Source organism: Hypanus sabinus, chromosome 9 (assembly GCF_030144855.1).
Source record: "Hypanus sabinus isolate sHypSab1 chromosome 9, sHypSab1.hap1, whole genome shotgun sequence".
Lineage (NCBI taxonomy): Eukaryota > Metazoa > Chordata > Chondrichthyes > Myliobatiformes > Dasyatidae > Hypanus > Hypanus sabinus.
Window position 1 is genome coordinate 21,543,100 of NC_082714.1, and position 15,904 is coordinate 21,559,003.

General features: G+C 41.7%; 1 protein-coding gene across 1 annotated transcript in view; it reads right to left on the reverse strand.

Annotated features, from left to right (window-relative positions):
• The window catches only part of si:dkeyp-72e1.9 (syntaxin-binding protein 4), a 123,190-nt gene that overhangs the window by 36,773 nt on the left and 70,513 nt on the right, over window positions 1-15,904 (reverse strand). The window contains exons 9-13 of the mRNA XM_059979208.1: window positions 14,380-14,486; window positions 10,524-10,674; window positions 6,520-6,592; window positions 3,236-3,330; window positions 1,516-1,612 (exon numbers count right to left, since the gene is read on the reverse strand). Of these exons, the coding sequence (XP_059835191.1) occupies window positions 1,516-1,612; window positions 3,236-3,330; window positions 6,520-6,592; window positions 10,524-10,674; window positions 14,380-14,486 (523 nt within the window). The remainder of the gene's footprint in view (window positions 1-1,515; window positions 1,613-3,235; window positions 3,331-6,519; window positions 6,593-10,523; window positions 10,675-14,379; window positions 14,487-15,904) is intronic.

Here is a 15,904-nt window from a genome sequence, read left to right on the forward strand (position 1 = left end):
AGGTGAGAAGGGATAATTTCAAAGGAGGGGTGAAGAGGAAGTTATTTTACATAGGAATTGCTGGGTGCCTGGAATGCATTCTCTGGGGTGGTGGGACTGTGACGAGAGACCTAGGTGAGGATGTTAGGACCCAAGCACTGGAGTATCCAAGGCTAGAGCCGAGATACGAAACGAGACAAAACAAAGAATGGGTTTAAACTTAGAATGCTAAATGGGAATCCAAAGTAGAGCTGATTTGATAAAGCATCGAACTTCAGTTCAGGTGCTCTTAAGTACTGAAATCCTGGTGGCAAAACATGGCCGTCAATTAGCAGAGCAGAGCTGAATCTTTAAAGGGACCACGCCAGCTACCGATATTCCGGAGAGGTGGAGTATCTAAACCCTGAAGGCTGGCCCGGTTGGATGCATATCTTAACAGGTAGAGGCAGATACATTAGGGGTTTTTAAGGCACATTTAGATAGGCTTTTGAATGAGGGAAATGGAAGGATATGGACATCGTGTAGGCAGAAGGGATTGGTTGGCCATTTGATTACTAATTTAATTGGTTCAGCACCACATTGTGGGCTGAAAGACCTGCTCCAGTGCTCAACTATACTATGCTCTATTCTTTATCTGTTACTCAATACCCACTAACGTGGTTTCACCTTAATGCATATCAATTCAGTGATATCCATATTCAAAAGATAGATACTGCTGTGGGTAAAGTGGTTCTGAATTCCTCATCTGAATCCTCAATGGTTTATCCAGAGTCAGTACTGTTCAGTTCAAGGGTTTTGAGGCTGAGGGTACAATTCCACACTATCTCCCCTGCCAATCCCTCACAGATTCTAATGTAGTAGTGGAGGTGGTAGGTTATATTCTTGTACCATGCAGCCTGCCACGTTGGATGGGGAGAATAATAAGAGGGGGATGATGATAATAATAATAAGGGGGCTTCTTCACGCAGAGAGTGGTGGGAGTGTGGAATGAGCTGCCAGATGAAGTGGTAAATGCGGGCTCACTTTTAACATTTAAGAAAAACTTGGACAGGTACATGGATGAGAAGGGTATGGAGGGATACAGTCCAGGTGCAGGTCAGTGGGACTAGGAAGAAAAATGGTTCGGCACAGTCAAGAAGGGCCAAAAGGCCTGTTTCTGTGCTGTAATGTTCTATGGTTCAATGGTTCTAAGAGTATAAGACAGAAGAGCAGAATTATCTCATTCAACCCACTGAATCTGCTCCACCATTTGATCATAACCGATCTATTAACCTTCTCTGCCCTGTCCTCCTCTCTTCTGCCCATAACTTTAATGCCCTTACTAATCAAGAACCCAATAAATCTACCCAATAACTTGGCCTCCACAGCCATGATTGTCTGTGAAGGCCGATTAGGCTTCCAATAATGAATCTATGCTGATAATAATCATAGTAAGTTCTCTTTAGAGAAACCAGTTCCTGTGAAATAGATTCTTGCAGCAATAAAACATGGATAAATGTCCCTAAAGTGTTACTTTAATTAAAAAGCCATCATTACCTCCGAAGGCTACAGTTCCCTGAGAGTCATTTCTGAGACCGTGCCTCAGTGCTCTTCTCTGTTCTTCTGTGACACGTAGCCCTAGATACTTCAGTGCCTGCAACAGAGAGGACTCTGTAACAGCCAAAGCTACAGTGAGAGTACTGTCCGACTACAGCCCGCGTTAGAAAATTACCGAGGCGCAATGCAGTGCTCCTCTACATTGATTAGATGGCTACTGTTCAGCATTTCCATTCCATCATCCCTTCTGCCTGGTCCTGATTGAGCAGGACTGAATGATGAGGTTCAGATCTAACCTCATGCCCCAAGCTGAGGCAATGTTTAAACACACTGTGCCTTGAAATCCACAGCAGGCAAAGAAGATTTCAGATTTTACCCTTTTCCATCAAACCAGAGAATAATCACAAATCGATGCTTCCGGGATTCTGAATTGCCTACAGTTTTCAACATCAAGAAATAACTTGGCCATATTAATAGACTGTGGTTCCTTAAGGCTGTTATAGCCAGGGGTGACAATGAGAGTAAGCTCCAACTGCCTATTAAATGCTCCCAATGGTGAGTGTCTCAAATTGCGTCAGCCCCGCCAAATCATTTCTACTGATAGGGAAAGGGGCAAAGGCGTGCTACTGGCGTCTTAAAACCAATTGCTCTGGGCAGATCGAGCTCATCAGTCTTCTTTGGCAGCTCATCTGGGAGAAGGAAAACTCTGATCTCAAATCTCCGCTGCCTTGTGGCTACACCCAGTCACAGGGAAGGCTTCGGGAGTAAACCCCGAGGGAAAGTTCCGGAGCTGGAGCTCCTAAGTGAACTCAACGCTGACTGGCAACTCCTGCGACGCTGCTGGTGCCAAAATGCATCGGTCTCTGTTGTTCCTCTGGGTTCGTCAGATGCGTGGAGAGGGGGAGCTTGCCACACGGGCAACAGCTTCTGTCCATATTGTACTGCCCTGGCTTGCCTATCTAAACAGCTGGAAAGCAACATCCAAGGTGAACCCTGACCTATGGAGATAAGTAGACTGTAAAACAGCTAAGTTCACAATTGTGACAATGCCTTAGCCAACTAATCAGCTTTAAGGTTTGAAAATTTCCATACCCTTAAAAGTTTTTAAGGTGAAGACTTCACACTCATTGTCAGCATTAGGTTTTCTTCTGGTCCTTTTGAAAAACTCCAACATAATGAATCTACAGGCCATTATCTAGGAATTTGATTACACAAAACCACTGTTTTTATAGGACTGGAAGTTGGGGATCTCATCTGATTGATGCACAAAATTCATTGTGGCATCCAATAGTGTGGATGGCTACATCCAGGATTTCACTTGCCAACCGTAAGCACTTTACGTAGGAAGAAAAAGCTTTCAGAAGGACACCGAATCTTGCTTTATCTCTATTTAAAGGGACTGAAAATAGAGATGCTGGAGGAACTCAGCTAATCAGGCGACATCTGCTGAGGGAAATGGATGGCTGACTGCGGGTCGAGCCCCTTCATCTCTAGGCTAAAGGACTAAAGGGCGGGTAGTGTAAAGTGGTGGCAGGGAAGGGTGGAGCAAAGGCTGGCATGTGATAGGCAGATCGACGATTGATTAGCAGTTGGTATCAGATGTCAGAAGGGTGGAAATTATGACAAAGCTGAGAGCTGATGAGGTGACAAAAGGCAGGAGAAGGAAGAGAAATAAGAGAAAGGGAGTGAAGGAGGAGTTAGACAAATAGGAGATATTTACCAACTCCAACTTGTCCATTTTTAACCGAACATGAGGATCCAGGCAGACTTTCAGTTTGCTGCTGGGCACTTCTTTTAGGATGGATGTTTTGGCAGCTGCAAGTGACGGAATAAAAGAGAATTACTCTTGATAATTTGTATAAAATGTGATGTCCTTTTCCAATGGCAAATGTTTGAAACCCTCATCCCCTCAGTGGGAGGCATCCAGAGGAAACCCCCACAGTCAAAGGGAGTGCAAACTGCTCACTGACAGCAGTGGGAACCGAAACCCGATCGGTAATTGCTGGTGCTGTAAAGCAATTCAGCTGAATGCTATGCTACCATGCCACTCCACCTACGCTACAGTGAAAGACACATGGGTTAGGGTTAGGGTTAGAAAGTTGTGGGCATGCTATGTTGGCGATGGAAGCATGGCGACACTTGTGGGCTGCCCCCAACACAATCCTCGTTGATTTGATTTGACACAAACGATGCCGTTCACTGTATGTTTTGATGTACAGGTGAACAAGTAAAGCCAATCTTCTTTGCATTCAACCTGGATCTATATTTTTAACGTGGATCAGCTGGGACTTGTGGGCCAATGGAGGTAAGAGGTAGCTGACTGGATGGAGGTGTGAGTAGATCGTGAGGTGGTACACTCCATCTGCCTCTTGCATAGGACTCCTGAAGCACGGCCTGAAGTTCATCAATACCACTCTCAATATTCCTTCTCTGCTTCGAGCAGACTAGGACCTGAGGTTGCTGGGAGTCAGTGGAATGTTGCACTTCTTCAAGGAAGGCTTGGGAGGATCACTGAGTATGTCATAATGCAGCCAGGTGGAACAGAGAATTACGCCTGTTGCTACCAGGCGGGAAAATAGCGTGGGACCTTCCTCCCCAGGTGGCCTTAAATGCTTGCTGACCATGTGTGCTCAGGCCATTATCTAGTCCAAAAGGGGAGTTAAGTGGCAGCACTGCTGATCCTTCTGGTTAATTTATTTTAGTGATCATGTGTACCTGTGTGAGATGTGTTACTTATGTTGCTCCTTTTGTACCAGGACAGTGTAGGTCTTTGTGTGAGTCACTGCTTTAGCCTTTTATTTAACACATTTTGCAGAACTTGAGTTTGTGGTACTTGTATGGTTGGTCTTAAATTTCTCTGTAAACCCGAGGCACTGGTGCGCTTTATTGTAGTGGTGTAGAAACTTCACCTAACACACTTTATTCAGTCTGATGATGGCTCAGTGAAATCTGACTTGCCTCTCTATATACAATGTTTTTAACAACACTGTTCTTTTTAAAATTAAATTTGTTACAACTTTAAACTACTTTGTCAGACTGCCTGCCTAAAGAGGTCCAGAACCTGCCTGTACTACTGGCTCAGTAGTTACAATAACCTCCTCCCATTGTTTGGGACATTGCCTCTCTCAGGAATCTGGTGTCTTCTGTGCAAATGAAGCAACTAGCCCAGTATAGCTGACTGACGGTAACTTGGGTCTCAATGCTGGAGAGGACACTAACATTAGTTCACTTGTCCTTCCAGTGAACTTACAGGATCTCACAGAGCTAATGGTGGTGATTTTATGGAGCCTTACAATGCCAACTCTCGGTCTAGGTCTCAGAAGTGTATAGGAATCTAAGGATCTTTACTGCCCAAGGGACAAGTTTTGCGTTAGACCTGAGGTTTTGATCTTCAAATAGTCTTTTTGCTCAATCAACAAATACTGTGTTGGTGTCTTTGAAGACACTGGTGAATGTCATCCCTTGCAGGGATGGTCAGTCTTTTCCAGGATCTCGTTTATTGTTGGAGAACAGGCTGTTGAAGTAGAGATGGTTGTACAGGACCTTGGTCTTGTGTATATTGTGTGTAAGGCCTATTTCCTCGTGTTTTACTGAACTAGTCAACAATATCTTGGAGTGTGTGCAAGTTGAATCGTCCTTCGTGTACAGCATCTCGACTATTGAGTTTGGGTCACCTTGATTCTGGAGAGCTTTGACTTTGAAAATATTCCTGGTTCACATCGAAAAGAGAATCTTTTTATCACCTTAAGACCTTTTGAGTTTGCCTTGCACTTTTTTCATTGTAATAGCAAAGGCATACACCCCGGCTCCCTGGCACTCACAAACCTCCGGCACACTGTTAATGTCTTCCACAGTGAAGACAGATGGGAAGTACCCATTAAGTTCATTTGCCATTTCATTTTCCCCCATTACTACCTCACCGGCACCATTTCAGTGGTCCAGTATCAACACTCACCAACTTTTTATATAACTGAAAATGAGGTTGAGAAGCTGAGCAATTACAAACACACGGTTTTCCTGGATTGTGGCGTCACTTCATACAAGGGAAAAGAAAACAGCTAAAGAAGGAGGGGGCATAGGAGGTTCAGCGACTCATTGACAGCCATGATGTGCTTGGGTTCCTCTCTGCTATAAAGGGCACTCAGGATCCCACCCTACTGAGCACTAAGAACAGGGGTAAATTCTTCAGAGACGAGGAACACTTTGAAGAGTCTTTAACTGTCTTTAACTTGAGTGCCCAGGACTCAAACCCAGTTTTGAGATAACCTGAAGTTATCTCTTCAGGTCAGCATTTCTGCCAAAAAGGAGGGAGTGGGGAGAAGACTGGAACTTGGTCATACTGAATGGTGTAGTAGACTTGAAGCGGAATGGTCTGCTCCAGCTCCAACTTTACTATGTTTTTATCTTTCTTATGTAGAGCAGCAGGTTTGCAAAACAAAAATTACTAAATTCTGTGATTATTTCTCCATATGTTGAGAGGATCTCATTGGTGCAGAAGTGAAAAGAGGTGGATTTAAATGCAGAACATGTTATCACATTATTTAAGCAAACTTATTTATGCAAACTTTGAGCCACCTGTACGTTAAAGTCAAAAATGGTCATATTTTGAGCTGGTTCCCACTCCTTTTCAGCTGCTTAAATGTCTTGTTTTTGCTAGTTGATTTATTCCACCAAGCACCGGGCTGACCAGCCACACAAGAGGAATTGGAGCCTGGACAGGACAAACTTTTGCAAACAAATGTGTTGAACCAACCAATCAGAAAACAGAACTGGAATGGCTGACCACATGATCCATTCATTTGGAGATCAAAAGACTCTCTTTAATTTTTTTCTACGGAGTATACTGGTGTTTGGACACAGATACATTATGGCATAATATAGCTTAAGAGGAGACGTGGGAAGTCAGAATGAACTGGAGAACAACTCGTTGTTTGGTTAACACTTTTCTAAAACCATATAACTTAAACAACTTCAGTAGATTTCTCCTCCATCATTGAGAGATACCTGAGGCAGTGTGCTCTGGTGGGCAGATGTCTGGTGACTGAGAAGACACGAGATAATGCTCTTCATGTTGAGACTGCAGAAGTAAATACAAATAATGGTGAGCCTACTACAGAAGATTAAGGAACAACAGCTCAGAAAATCTGTTAGAATTTTCATGAGAACTTCGACATTTTATCTGCAACTTATTGAAAATCTTTGGTAGCTGAGTCACATCCAATTTGAAATTGAGAAACCAGGATTGTTAATGGAGTCATCTGGTAAATTACATCTAGTAACCAAGGATACAACCTAGATTCGCTACAAAGAAGTAGAATGGACAGGCTCATGGACACATCTTTGCCATTTTTTTCCTTTTTATTCTCTTGGGAAACCACATTGTATGATGGAGTCCTAAATGTGGCAGGAGCTCTTTGGTTGTTCCCCAAGATCCAGCTCTGATCCCTGTGACATACCACTGTCCACAGGCCTCAGTCAGAGAGGCAACCATCCCTTACCACTCTTTGGCTTCTCCCCCAAAGCCAATGTCTAACCCAGTTTACAACCCCATCCTGAATGCCAAGCAAATTAAACTTCTTGACCAACCTCCCATGCGGGACCATGTCAAAGTCCATGTAGACAACATTCACTGCCTCCTCAATTTTCCTGGTAACTTCCTTGAAAAACTCTATAAAGTTGTTTTGACATGAACTGTAGCTGTCTGTATTATAAAACAGAGTGCAGTACAACAGGCTGTCCTTTAAAAGTATTATATTTATAACATGTTATTTTTAAGTAGATACTCTTGAGTTTGCAGAAAGTAATTATTGGTAATATTTATTATAATAATTGATAGTTTCAAAATTCAAGAATGGTTAATGTCACTTGCAGTACACAAGTGTAAAGGAAAATAAGATAATTGTTACTTGGAAATGATGCAACACAAAAAAAACACAGTAAGATAAAAAACAGAATAATAAAAAGCAATAAATATAAATACATAGCATGTATACATAGATGGATTGTGTATTGGTGGGAGGGGGTGTGGTGCAGTGAGGTGGAGGTGTCGATCAGCCTTACTACTTGGGGAAAGTAACTGTTCAGGAGTCCTGGTACATAGCCTCCTCCCTGATGGAACTGGAATAAACGGTCTGTGAGCAGGGTGTGTGGAATCCTTCATGATACTGCCAGCCTTTTTATTGCAACTTTCTTAATATACGTCCTTGGTGGCGGGTTAACAAACGCAGCTACAAAACAGAACTAGGAGCTTGTTTATGTGGCTGCTTTGTCAAGTGTGTTGTAATCCTTGTTGGTGTCCCTGCATTGTACTTTGATAAATATGATCTTGTAATGGCCACCCTATATCCTGATACATGGTGATTCACATTCTGCCCATCTTCTACAGAGTTTTCTTCTTATTTATTCATTTAATAGATTTGGAGTTTACTAGTAACCCTGGCAACAAGGCCTGGTTCTGGGATTGAGGAGACAATTGACAATCAACCTCAGTGGACCTGAGGACATCTACAGGCTAGATTCTTTAATGAGCCAGACAGTCCACTAGCTTCATGGTTATTACTCTCGAGACCTGCTTTCCTCTGACACTATGCTACTTCAGAAGTGGTCACTGTCACTGTGTCTATCCAAGAGGAGTGACTTTCTGATCAATCAACTTCTTTCCTATTGTCAGGAACCCCCAAAGCCATTTACAACCATAATCACGAACCTATTCACTGTCCGGGAAGGGGAGAATGTGAATAATGTATCAATATATTGGGTGGGCATTACAAAATGATAGTTATCGCGGTTCAACTTAAAGGATAGTGTCTGTTGTACTGCAGAAATAGTCAGCTGTAGACAGCAGGATCCCATAAACAGCAGTGGAAAAGGAAATCTTTTTAGGGTTTAACTGAGTGGTAAGTATTTCCCAGTACACTGAGTGGACACCCATTCCTTTTATTTTGAAATAGCAATGTTCAGTTTTCTCTCCCTACATGAAAGGACAAATTAAATCTTGGTTTAGTCCCCTGTCAGAAAGAGAGCCACTCTGGAACTGAAGCGCTGACCAGACTTTGTGATCAAGCAGTCACAGAGAAAAGCATGACGCTGAGTCGGGGCAAGGTGGTTACCACTGAGTCACAGCATAAGTCACAGGGTAGATAAGCACATGAAAAAAAAGGAAGTAAGGTATTAAATGAATTCAGGACTACTGCTTATGTACAAAGGAAACACAAACTCTTGTTTTACATTCTCTAAAAAGGCTGTAGACTCAGCCAGCTCCGTCACAGCACCATAAGACATTGGAGCCAAATTAGGCCATTCAGCCCATCGACTCTGCTCCGTCATTCCATCATGACTGATCCTGCCATCTCAAGCTCATACACCTGCTTTCTCACCATATCCTTTGATGACCAGACCAATCACGAAATGATCAACTTCCGTCTTAAATATACATTTACATATATACCTGGCCTCCACCGCAATCTGTGGCAGAAAATTCCACAAATTCACTACTCTCTTGCTAAAAGCATTCCTCCTTACCTCTGTTCTAAAAGGTCACCCTCTCAGATTTAAGGATGCACCCTCTTGTTCTAGATATCACCGCCATAAGAAACATCCTCTCCACATCCACCCTATCTAGTCCTTTCAACATTTGCTAGGTTTCAGTGAGATCCCTCTACATTCTTCTAAATTCCAGTAAGTACACACCCAAAGCTGACCAATACTTCTCACATGTTAATCCCTTCATTCCTGGAATCATCCCTGTGAACCTCCTGTGGACTCTCTCCAAAGACAACAAATCGTTTCTGAGATATGTCCAAAACTGTTGGCAATACTCCATGCAGCCTGACTAGTGTCTTATAAAACCTCAGCATTACCTCCTTGATTTTACATTCAGTTCTCCTTGAAATAAATATCAACATTGTATTTGCCTTCTTTACCTCAGACTCAACCTGTAAGTTAACCTTCTGGGAGTCTTGCACAGGGACTCCCACGTCCCTCCGCACCTTAGATAATAGTCTGCACTATTATTCCTTTTATGAAAATGCATTGTCGTACATTTCCCAACACTGTATCCCATCTGCCACTTTTTTGCCCATTCTTAAGTCTGTCTAACTCCTGCTGCAATCACATTGCTTCCTCAGCACTACCTACCCCTTCACCTATCTTCATATCATCCACAAACTTTGCCCCAAAGCCATTAATTCCATTATCCAAATCATTGACAAATAATGTGCAGTCCCAATACTAACCCCTGAGTTGCTGGCAGCCAACCAGAAAAGGCCCCCTTTACAGTATTCATATTCGCTGCCTCTTGCCTGTCAGCCATTTCTCTATCCATGATAGTATCTTTCCTGTAATGCCATAACATTTTATCTTGTTAAGCAACCTCATGTGTGGCACCTTAACAAATGCCTTCTGAAAATCCAAGTAAATGATATCCACCGCCTCTTCATTGTCCACCCTGCTTGTTACTTCCTTGAAGAACTCTAACAGATTTGTCAGGCAAGATTTCCCTTTACAGAAACCATGCTGATTTTGACTTATTTTATCAACAGTCTCCAAGTACCCCAAAACTTCATCCTTAATAATAGACTCCAACACTTTCCTAACCACTGAGGTTAGGCTAACTGGCCTTTAATTTCCTTTCTTTTGCCTTCCTCCCTTCTTAAAGAGTGGAGTAACATCATCAAGGATATCTTCAAAAGTGATGCCTCAGGAACGTGGCATCCATCATTAAGGACCTTCACCATCCGGGAAATGACCCCTTCGCAATTTTATCACCAGGGAGGAGATAAAGGAGCCTGAAGACTCATGCTCAATGATTCAGCAATTCCTTCTTGCCCTTCTTTGGACAGTCCATGAACACTACCTTTTTCTACAGAATTAATTTACTTTTGTAATTTATAGAAATTACTGCTGCTAAAATAACAAGTTTCTCATCATGTCAGCGATGATAAATCTGATTTTGACACTCATATGATCACATTTGAGTGTCAGAATCAGATTTAGTTATTCACACTAACCTTGGGAGTTCTGACATGAACCTTCAGTCTGCAAGAACTGAAGTCGTTTCCTACGTTCCTCTGAGCTGAGTCGTCTGCATTGTGTAACAAGGATTGCCGGCGTACGAGCCCTTTGCCTGGTAAAAAGGCAATTGTTATGGTTCCTTCATTCCTTTAAAAAATGTTAATAAAATACACAATTACAAATTAATAGGACAATTACTAAAAATCTGATTTGTCAATTAACAAGTCCCAAAACCAGTCTAGTTTTAAACCCACACATCTTTACAAGTCAAAAGTACAAAGAAAATTCATTATCATAGTATGTATATATGTTACCATATACAGTACCATCCTGAGATTTGCTTTTGGAGATGCAGTGCCGAATAGGCCCTTTTGCCTCCCGAGTTGTGCCACCCCAGCAATGCTGCCTACCCTAACCTAATCATGGGACAATTTACCGTGATCAATTATCCTACCTGCTACATCTTTAGACTGTGGGCGGAATCCCTAGCACCTGGGGGAAACCTGTGCATCCCAAGGGGTGGGTGTACAGACTGTTTACAGAGGTCGCCAGGACTGAAGTCCAAACTCTGACGCCCCGAGCTGTAATAACGTCAAGCCAGCCACTACACTACTGTGACGCCCGAATGTGTTTCTCGCAGGGATTCGCATTAAAACAAAGAAATACGACCGAATCAGTGAAAAACTACACACAAAGACTGACAACCATCTAAAGTGCAAAAGAAGGCAAACTGCACGAACACAAAAAACTGGTAATAATAATATAAATAAATAAATAAACGTATTCAATGGGCTGACACATGTTTAAACGCAAATCTTTTCCAGAATGTCAAAGTTTGCAGGCGACTTTTTATTTTGAGATAAATATAAGTGCCCTGAATTTGCAACAGTTTTCTGATTCAATAAAGAGAATAACTAGTAGCCTAACTGCTAAATGGCTCACTTCCCTCAATGATCTGAAGGACATTCTGTCCTGTCTGTGGAAAACGATAAATAAAAATGTTGGATCTTCAGCTCCATGCACCATTTATGGCTAAAGAGATGTGAACTTTCTCACCAGAGCATTTGTGCTAAGCCAGTACTTTGGAAAAGTGAAGAGGAACTTCTCAAGTACCATGGAAATATAATTCAATGGAAAAACTGCAGCAGACAGATTTCAGTGTAAGTGTGAGGTCATCTCTGGTTTGGAACTGAAATGGAGAGATCAGTGTATTTCCTGAATGGGGAATAGCTAGACACAATGAGATGCAAAGAGGTATCTGGTTGAGTGAAGAACAACATTGTTCAAATGTCAGGGATGTGTTAAGAAAATAGTCACAAAAAACTAAAGAGCGCTGCCCTTTGAATATTAAACATCAGCTTTATTTCTTATATCAAAATGCAGTGAAATGTGTCATTTGCATCAACAACCAACACAGTTTCAAGGGTTGTGGTGGGTAGACTACAAATATTGCCAAGCTTCCGTTGCCAACATAGCATGCCTAAAACTTACTAACCCTGACCCCAACCCATCAGGTCTTTGGAATGTGGAAGGCAACCAGAGCACTCAGGTGAAATCCATGTTGTCACGGGGAGAATTTACAAACTCCTTACAGACGGTGGCATAATTGAAGCTGGGTTGCTCGCGTCTTAATAACGTTACGCTACCTTGATACAGTGAGATGGAAGTTATGATAGAGCCAACTAAATCGTGGACCACATCTGGTGGAAATTCTGGTTAGGTAATATTGACACCTGGACTGTTCTGAGGGTAAAATTGCAAGTGACGTTATAGAAACTGTGGCTGTACTCTTTGATATTTAAAAGCTAACAGATTCATTTGATTAAAAATATTATGGTATCAGAGATGGCTATGGGCAGATAGAAGTTATTTCATATGTTGGACATTCTAGGATTGGACAGCATGATTCAAGAAATTAGAGGAAAGCGTTAGGGGAATGGAGTTAGAAAACAAGTGCTTTTTGGAATTCTTTCTAGAAATGGCAGCTGATGGTTGATCAGTTTTTAATTTTAAACTTCATACTCTTAGACTTTAATTGAAGATGTGAAGGGACATTGGCCATTGATTGGATCAGAGATAAGTCATGCTGTCACTGAACGGCAGAAGAGGATCAAGAAGTGAAACTGCCTCCAGCCCTGTACTTCTGTTGCTTTTTTTTTAAACAAACTTTAAAAAGAAAATGGCATATTTTTCACTGTCTACCAATGTTCATGTCTAGATTATACAGAACAGAGAAGAGAACAGTACAGTACAGGCCTTTCTGTCATACTGTGCTGTTGTGTCTTGTTGACTTATATAAATCCAATCCACAGTCAATCTAATCCTTCTACATAGGCCATGACCCTTATTTCCTTACATCCATGTGCCTACCCAAGAGTCCTTTAAATATCCCTTTTGTATCTCTTTCTAATACTGTGCTAGCAGTGTGCTCAAGGCAGTACTGCTCTCTGTGTTAAAAAAACTTACGTCTGACATCGCCCCTAAACCTTCCTTCCCTCACTTTAAACAGATATCCTCCGGTATTGGCCAATGCTGCCCAGAGTAAGAGGTGCTGACTGTCATAATCTTGTACACCTCTGTCAAGCTACCTCTCATCTTCCTTCATTCCAAATTTCAAAGCTCAACTTCTCTTCATAAAGAATGTTTTCTAATCCAGGCAGCATCCTGGTAAATCTCCTTTGCACCTTCTCTGAAGCTTCCACAATTGTCTTAAGAAGGTCAGCCAATGAAACATTTGAAATATACACCACGGGAAATGCCGAAGTTAATGTGCATACAGCAAGCGCCGCTAAAGAGCAATTAAATTAATGTCAAAATCACTTCTACTTAGTGGTTGGCTAGTGGTTAAATTCTGACCAGACCACCAGGAGAATTGGCCAGTGTGGGAGTTTTGGTAAGGCGAGAGTTAAATACAACCACCAGGCAAGAATAGCCAGGGGCAGTTTGTAGTCAACTCAGACAAGTGGGGCCTCTGAAGTAAGCCTCCTTCTAGAAAGCTCCATTAAGAATATAGCTTCAATTTTCCCTTTAAGGTGTGCAAGTGTGCGAGCGCACACATCTTTTGCTACCAGCACACAAAGGAATTTAAACTGTGCACAAAAGGTCATCACCGCCCTCCTCATGGGCATGCTAAGTATATTTCACGATCATGCACAATCACACTTGGTTTTCTGGTTTCTGATATGAACTTTGTTGACAACACAATGATTTGTCTGCAGATTTTAGAACGAGCTTACTTATACTGTTTTATCAAAGAGATTATTCAGTGTACATGTGGTTACTGGGTAAAAAATTGCACAATCTAAGATTTTTGTGCACACTGGTCATTACAAATAGCTTCCCTTTATATAGTAGTGGAGGCCGGAGACAGACGAGATCAGAATATAATGGAAGGATGCGAACACAGCCAACAACTAATGGACAATTACTTTGCTAACTTCGAAGTATCATTAGTGTCAGCTTGTAGTTTCTATTGAACACCTGTAATGTGAATGGTGATTGATCTTGCAAGTAAGGAATTCAAACATACGCAGTTTACCAAACGGTCAATATCCATACACAATAAGTCAATTCTGTATAACAATGTCATATTACTACACAACAGGGCCATGATGTCCTCCTTGTGCACAAGTAGAATATGAATAGTCTAGTTAATTGGTGATGACACTCGCACTTCTTTCACATCTGAGCTGGAGGAATTAATTATTTACAGTGCATTACAGTATTGAGTATAAAGGACAGAGCAGATAATGTGCTCCTGTCTCTGGAATAGACTCTGAACAAATGATACCATTCTGAGTTAAGGGTGCCTATCCCACCACTGACCCACCATATGAAATTTCATCCACTTACGTCAACTTTATTTTCTTGAGGATGCTTTTGGCTTCTTCATGCGTCACTCCGATTAGCGACTTTTTATTAATCGCAACCAACTGGTCTCCTGGACGAATTTGGCCATCCTAAGAAAACCCATTTAAAAATCAAGTAAGTGGTTGTCATTTTATCACAACACACTGTTTCCATGGTTTTAGCCAGTTTCAGGCACTCAATATGCATACTTCCTCTCTTTTATTTTCAGTTTTCAGGACAATATTGTGAAAGACAACAGGTGTCAGCATTGCCAACAGTCAGCATCAACACCAACATCAAAAATGCCAGATCATATATAACAAAGGAGCCTGTATACTCTCCACAGTAATGCGTTGTTATGTAAACTCAAGAAACATTCCACTATTTTTTGTTGGGTAACATTTTCCTACTGGGGGTTTGAGTTTCATCTTTATTATGGCCTCATGAGTAACCTGGAGTGGATTGCCTCTGTTACCATTGGGTGGAAATGAAATTTACAGTACCGTGCAAAAGTCTTAGGCTTTATAGCAAGGGTGCCTAAGACTTCTGCATGGTCCTGTAGTAATTTTATGTATTGCACTGTACTGCTGATGCTACAAAAAAACAAATTTCATGAAATGTGAGTGATGATAAACCTGATTCTGACATTGGTCTCTATTGTGGACTGAGAGTAGGAAGGGAGAGGGGAATTGTAAGTGTAAAGGGGAAGGGAGCAGGAAGCACCAAAGAGATATTCTGTAATGATTAATAAACTAATTATTTGGAATCAAATTATCTTGCCTGGTGTCTCCCAGCTGGGCTTGTCTGCACCCGCACCACCCCTCACCCCTGGCATTCCTTCTCTGCCACTTGTAAAATGCTCCACCATCGCCATTCCCAACATCCTTCGATCCTGCTCGTTCTCTGCTCCATGTTAACGAATGCAGTACCGTGCAAAATTCTTAGACACCCTCGTTAATACGTACATGTGCCTAAGACTTTAGAACAGTACTGTATATAGCGCTTTGCACAATCTTTTGAGGGCATCACAAAGTGTTCACAGCATTGTCAATGGGCAAGATACTGTGGGTGCTGGAATTCTGAAATAAAGCCCAAAAAACACTCAAAAAGTTCAGGGAGCAAGTACCGTTATTGAGATGAAATATTAACTCAGTTTCTCTCTCAAAGATGCTGAGTGCTTCCAGCATTTTCTGTTTTTTTTAAAATTCAAAGCGCAGTCAGTGTTGAAAAAAATCTAATGAAGAGAATGCGAATCAATGACCAGAATGCCAACCAGAGAAACAAAAATCCACCCTGGGTGTGTACGCCAGTTTGCTAGGTTGCCTTTATACTGTGACCACTGTCTTTGGGTGTGGTCTTTCGGTCACCTGTATTTCTAATTGACTTTCTGTACTCCTTGCAGTGTTAAGTTTATTTAGCACAAGCTTCACTATAAAGATTCATTATCTTTCTGCACTGACCTAGTCAAATAAAACTCCTGGTTAAAAAGCTATGAGATCAATTAAAAGATAGCATCTTATCCAGAAAG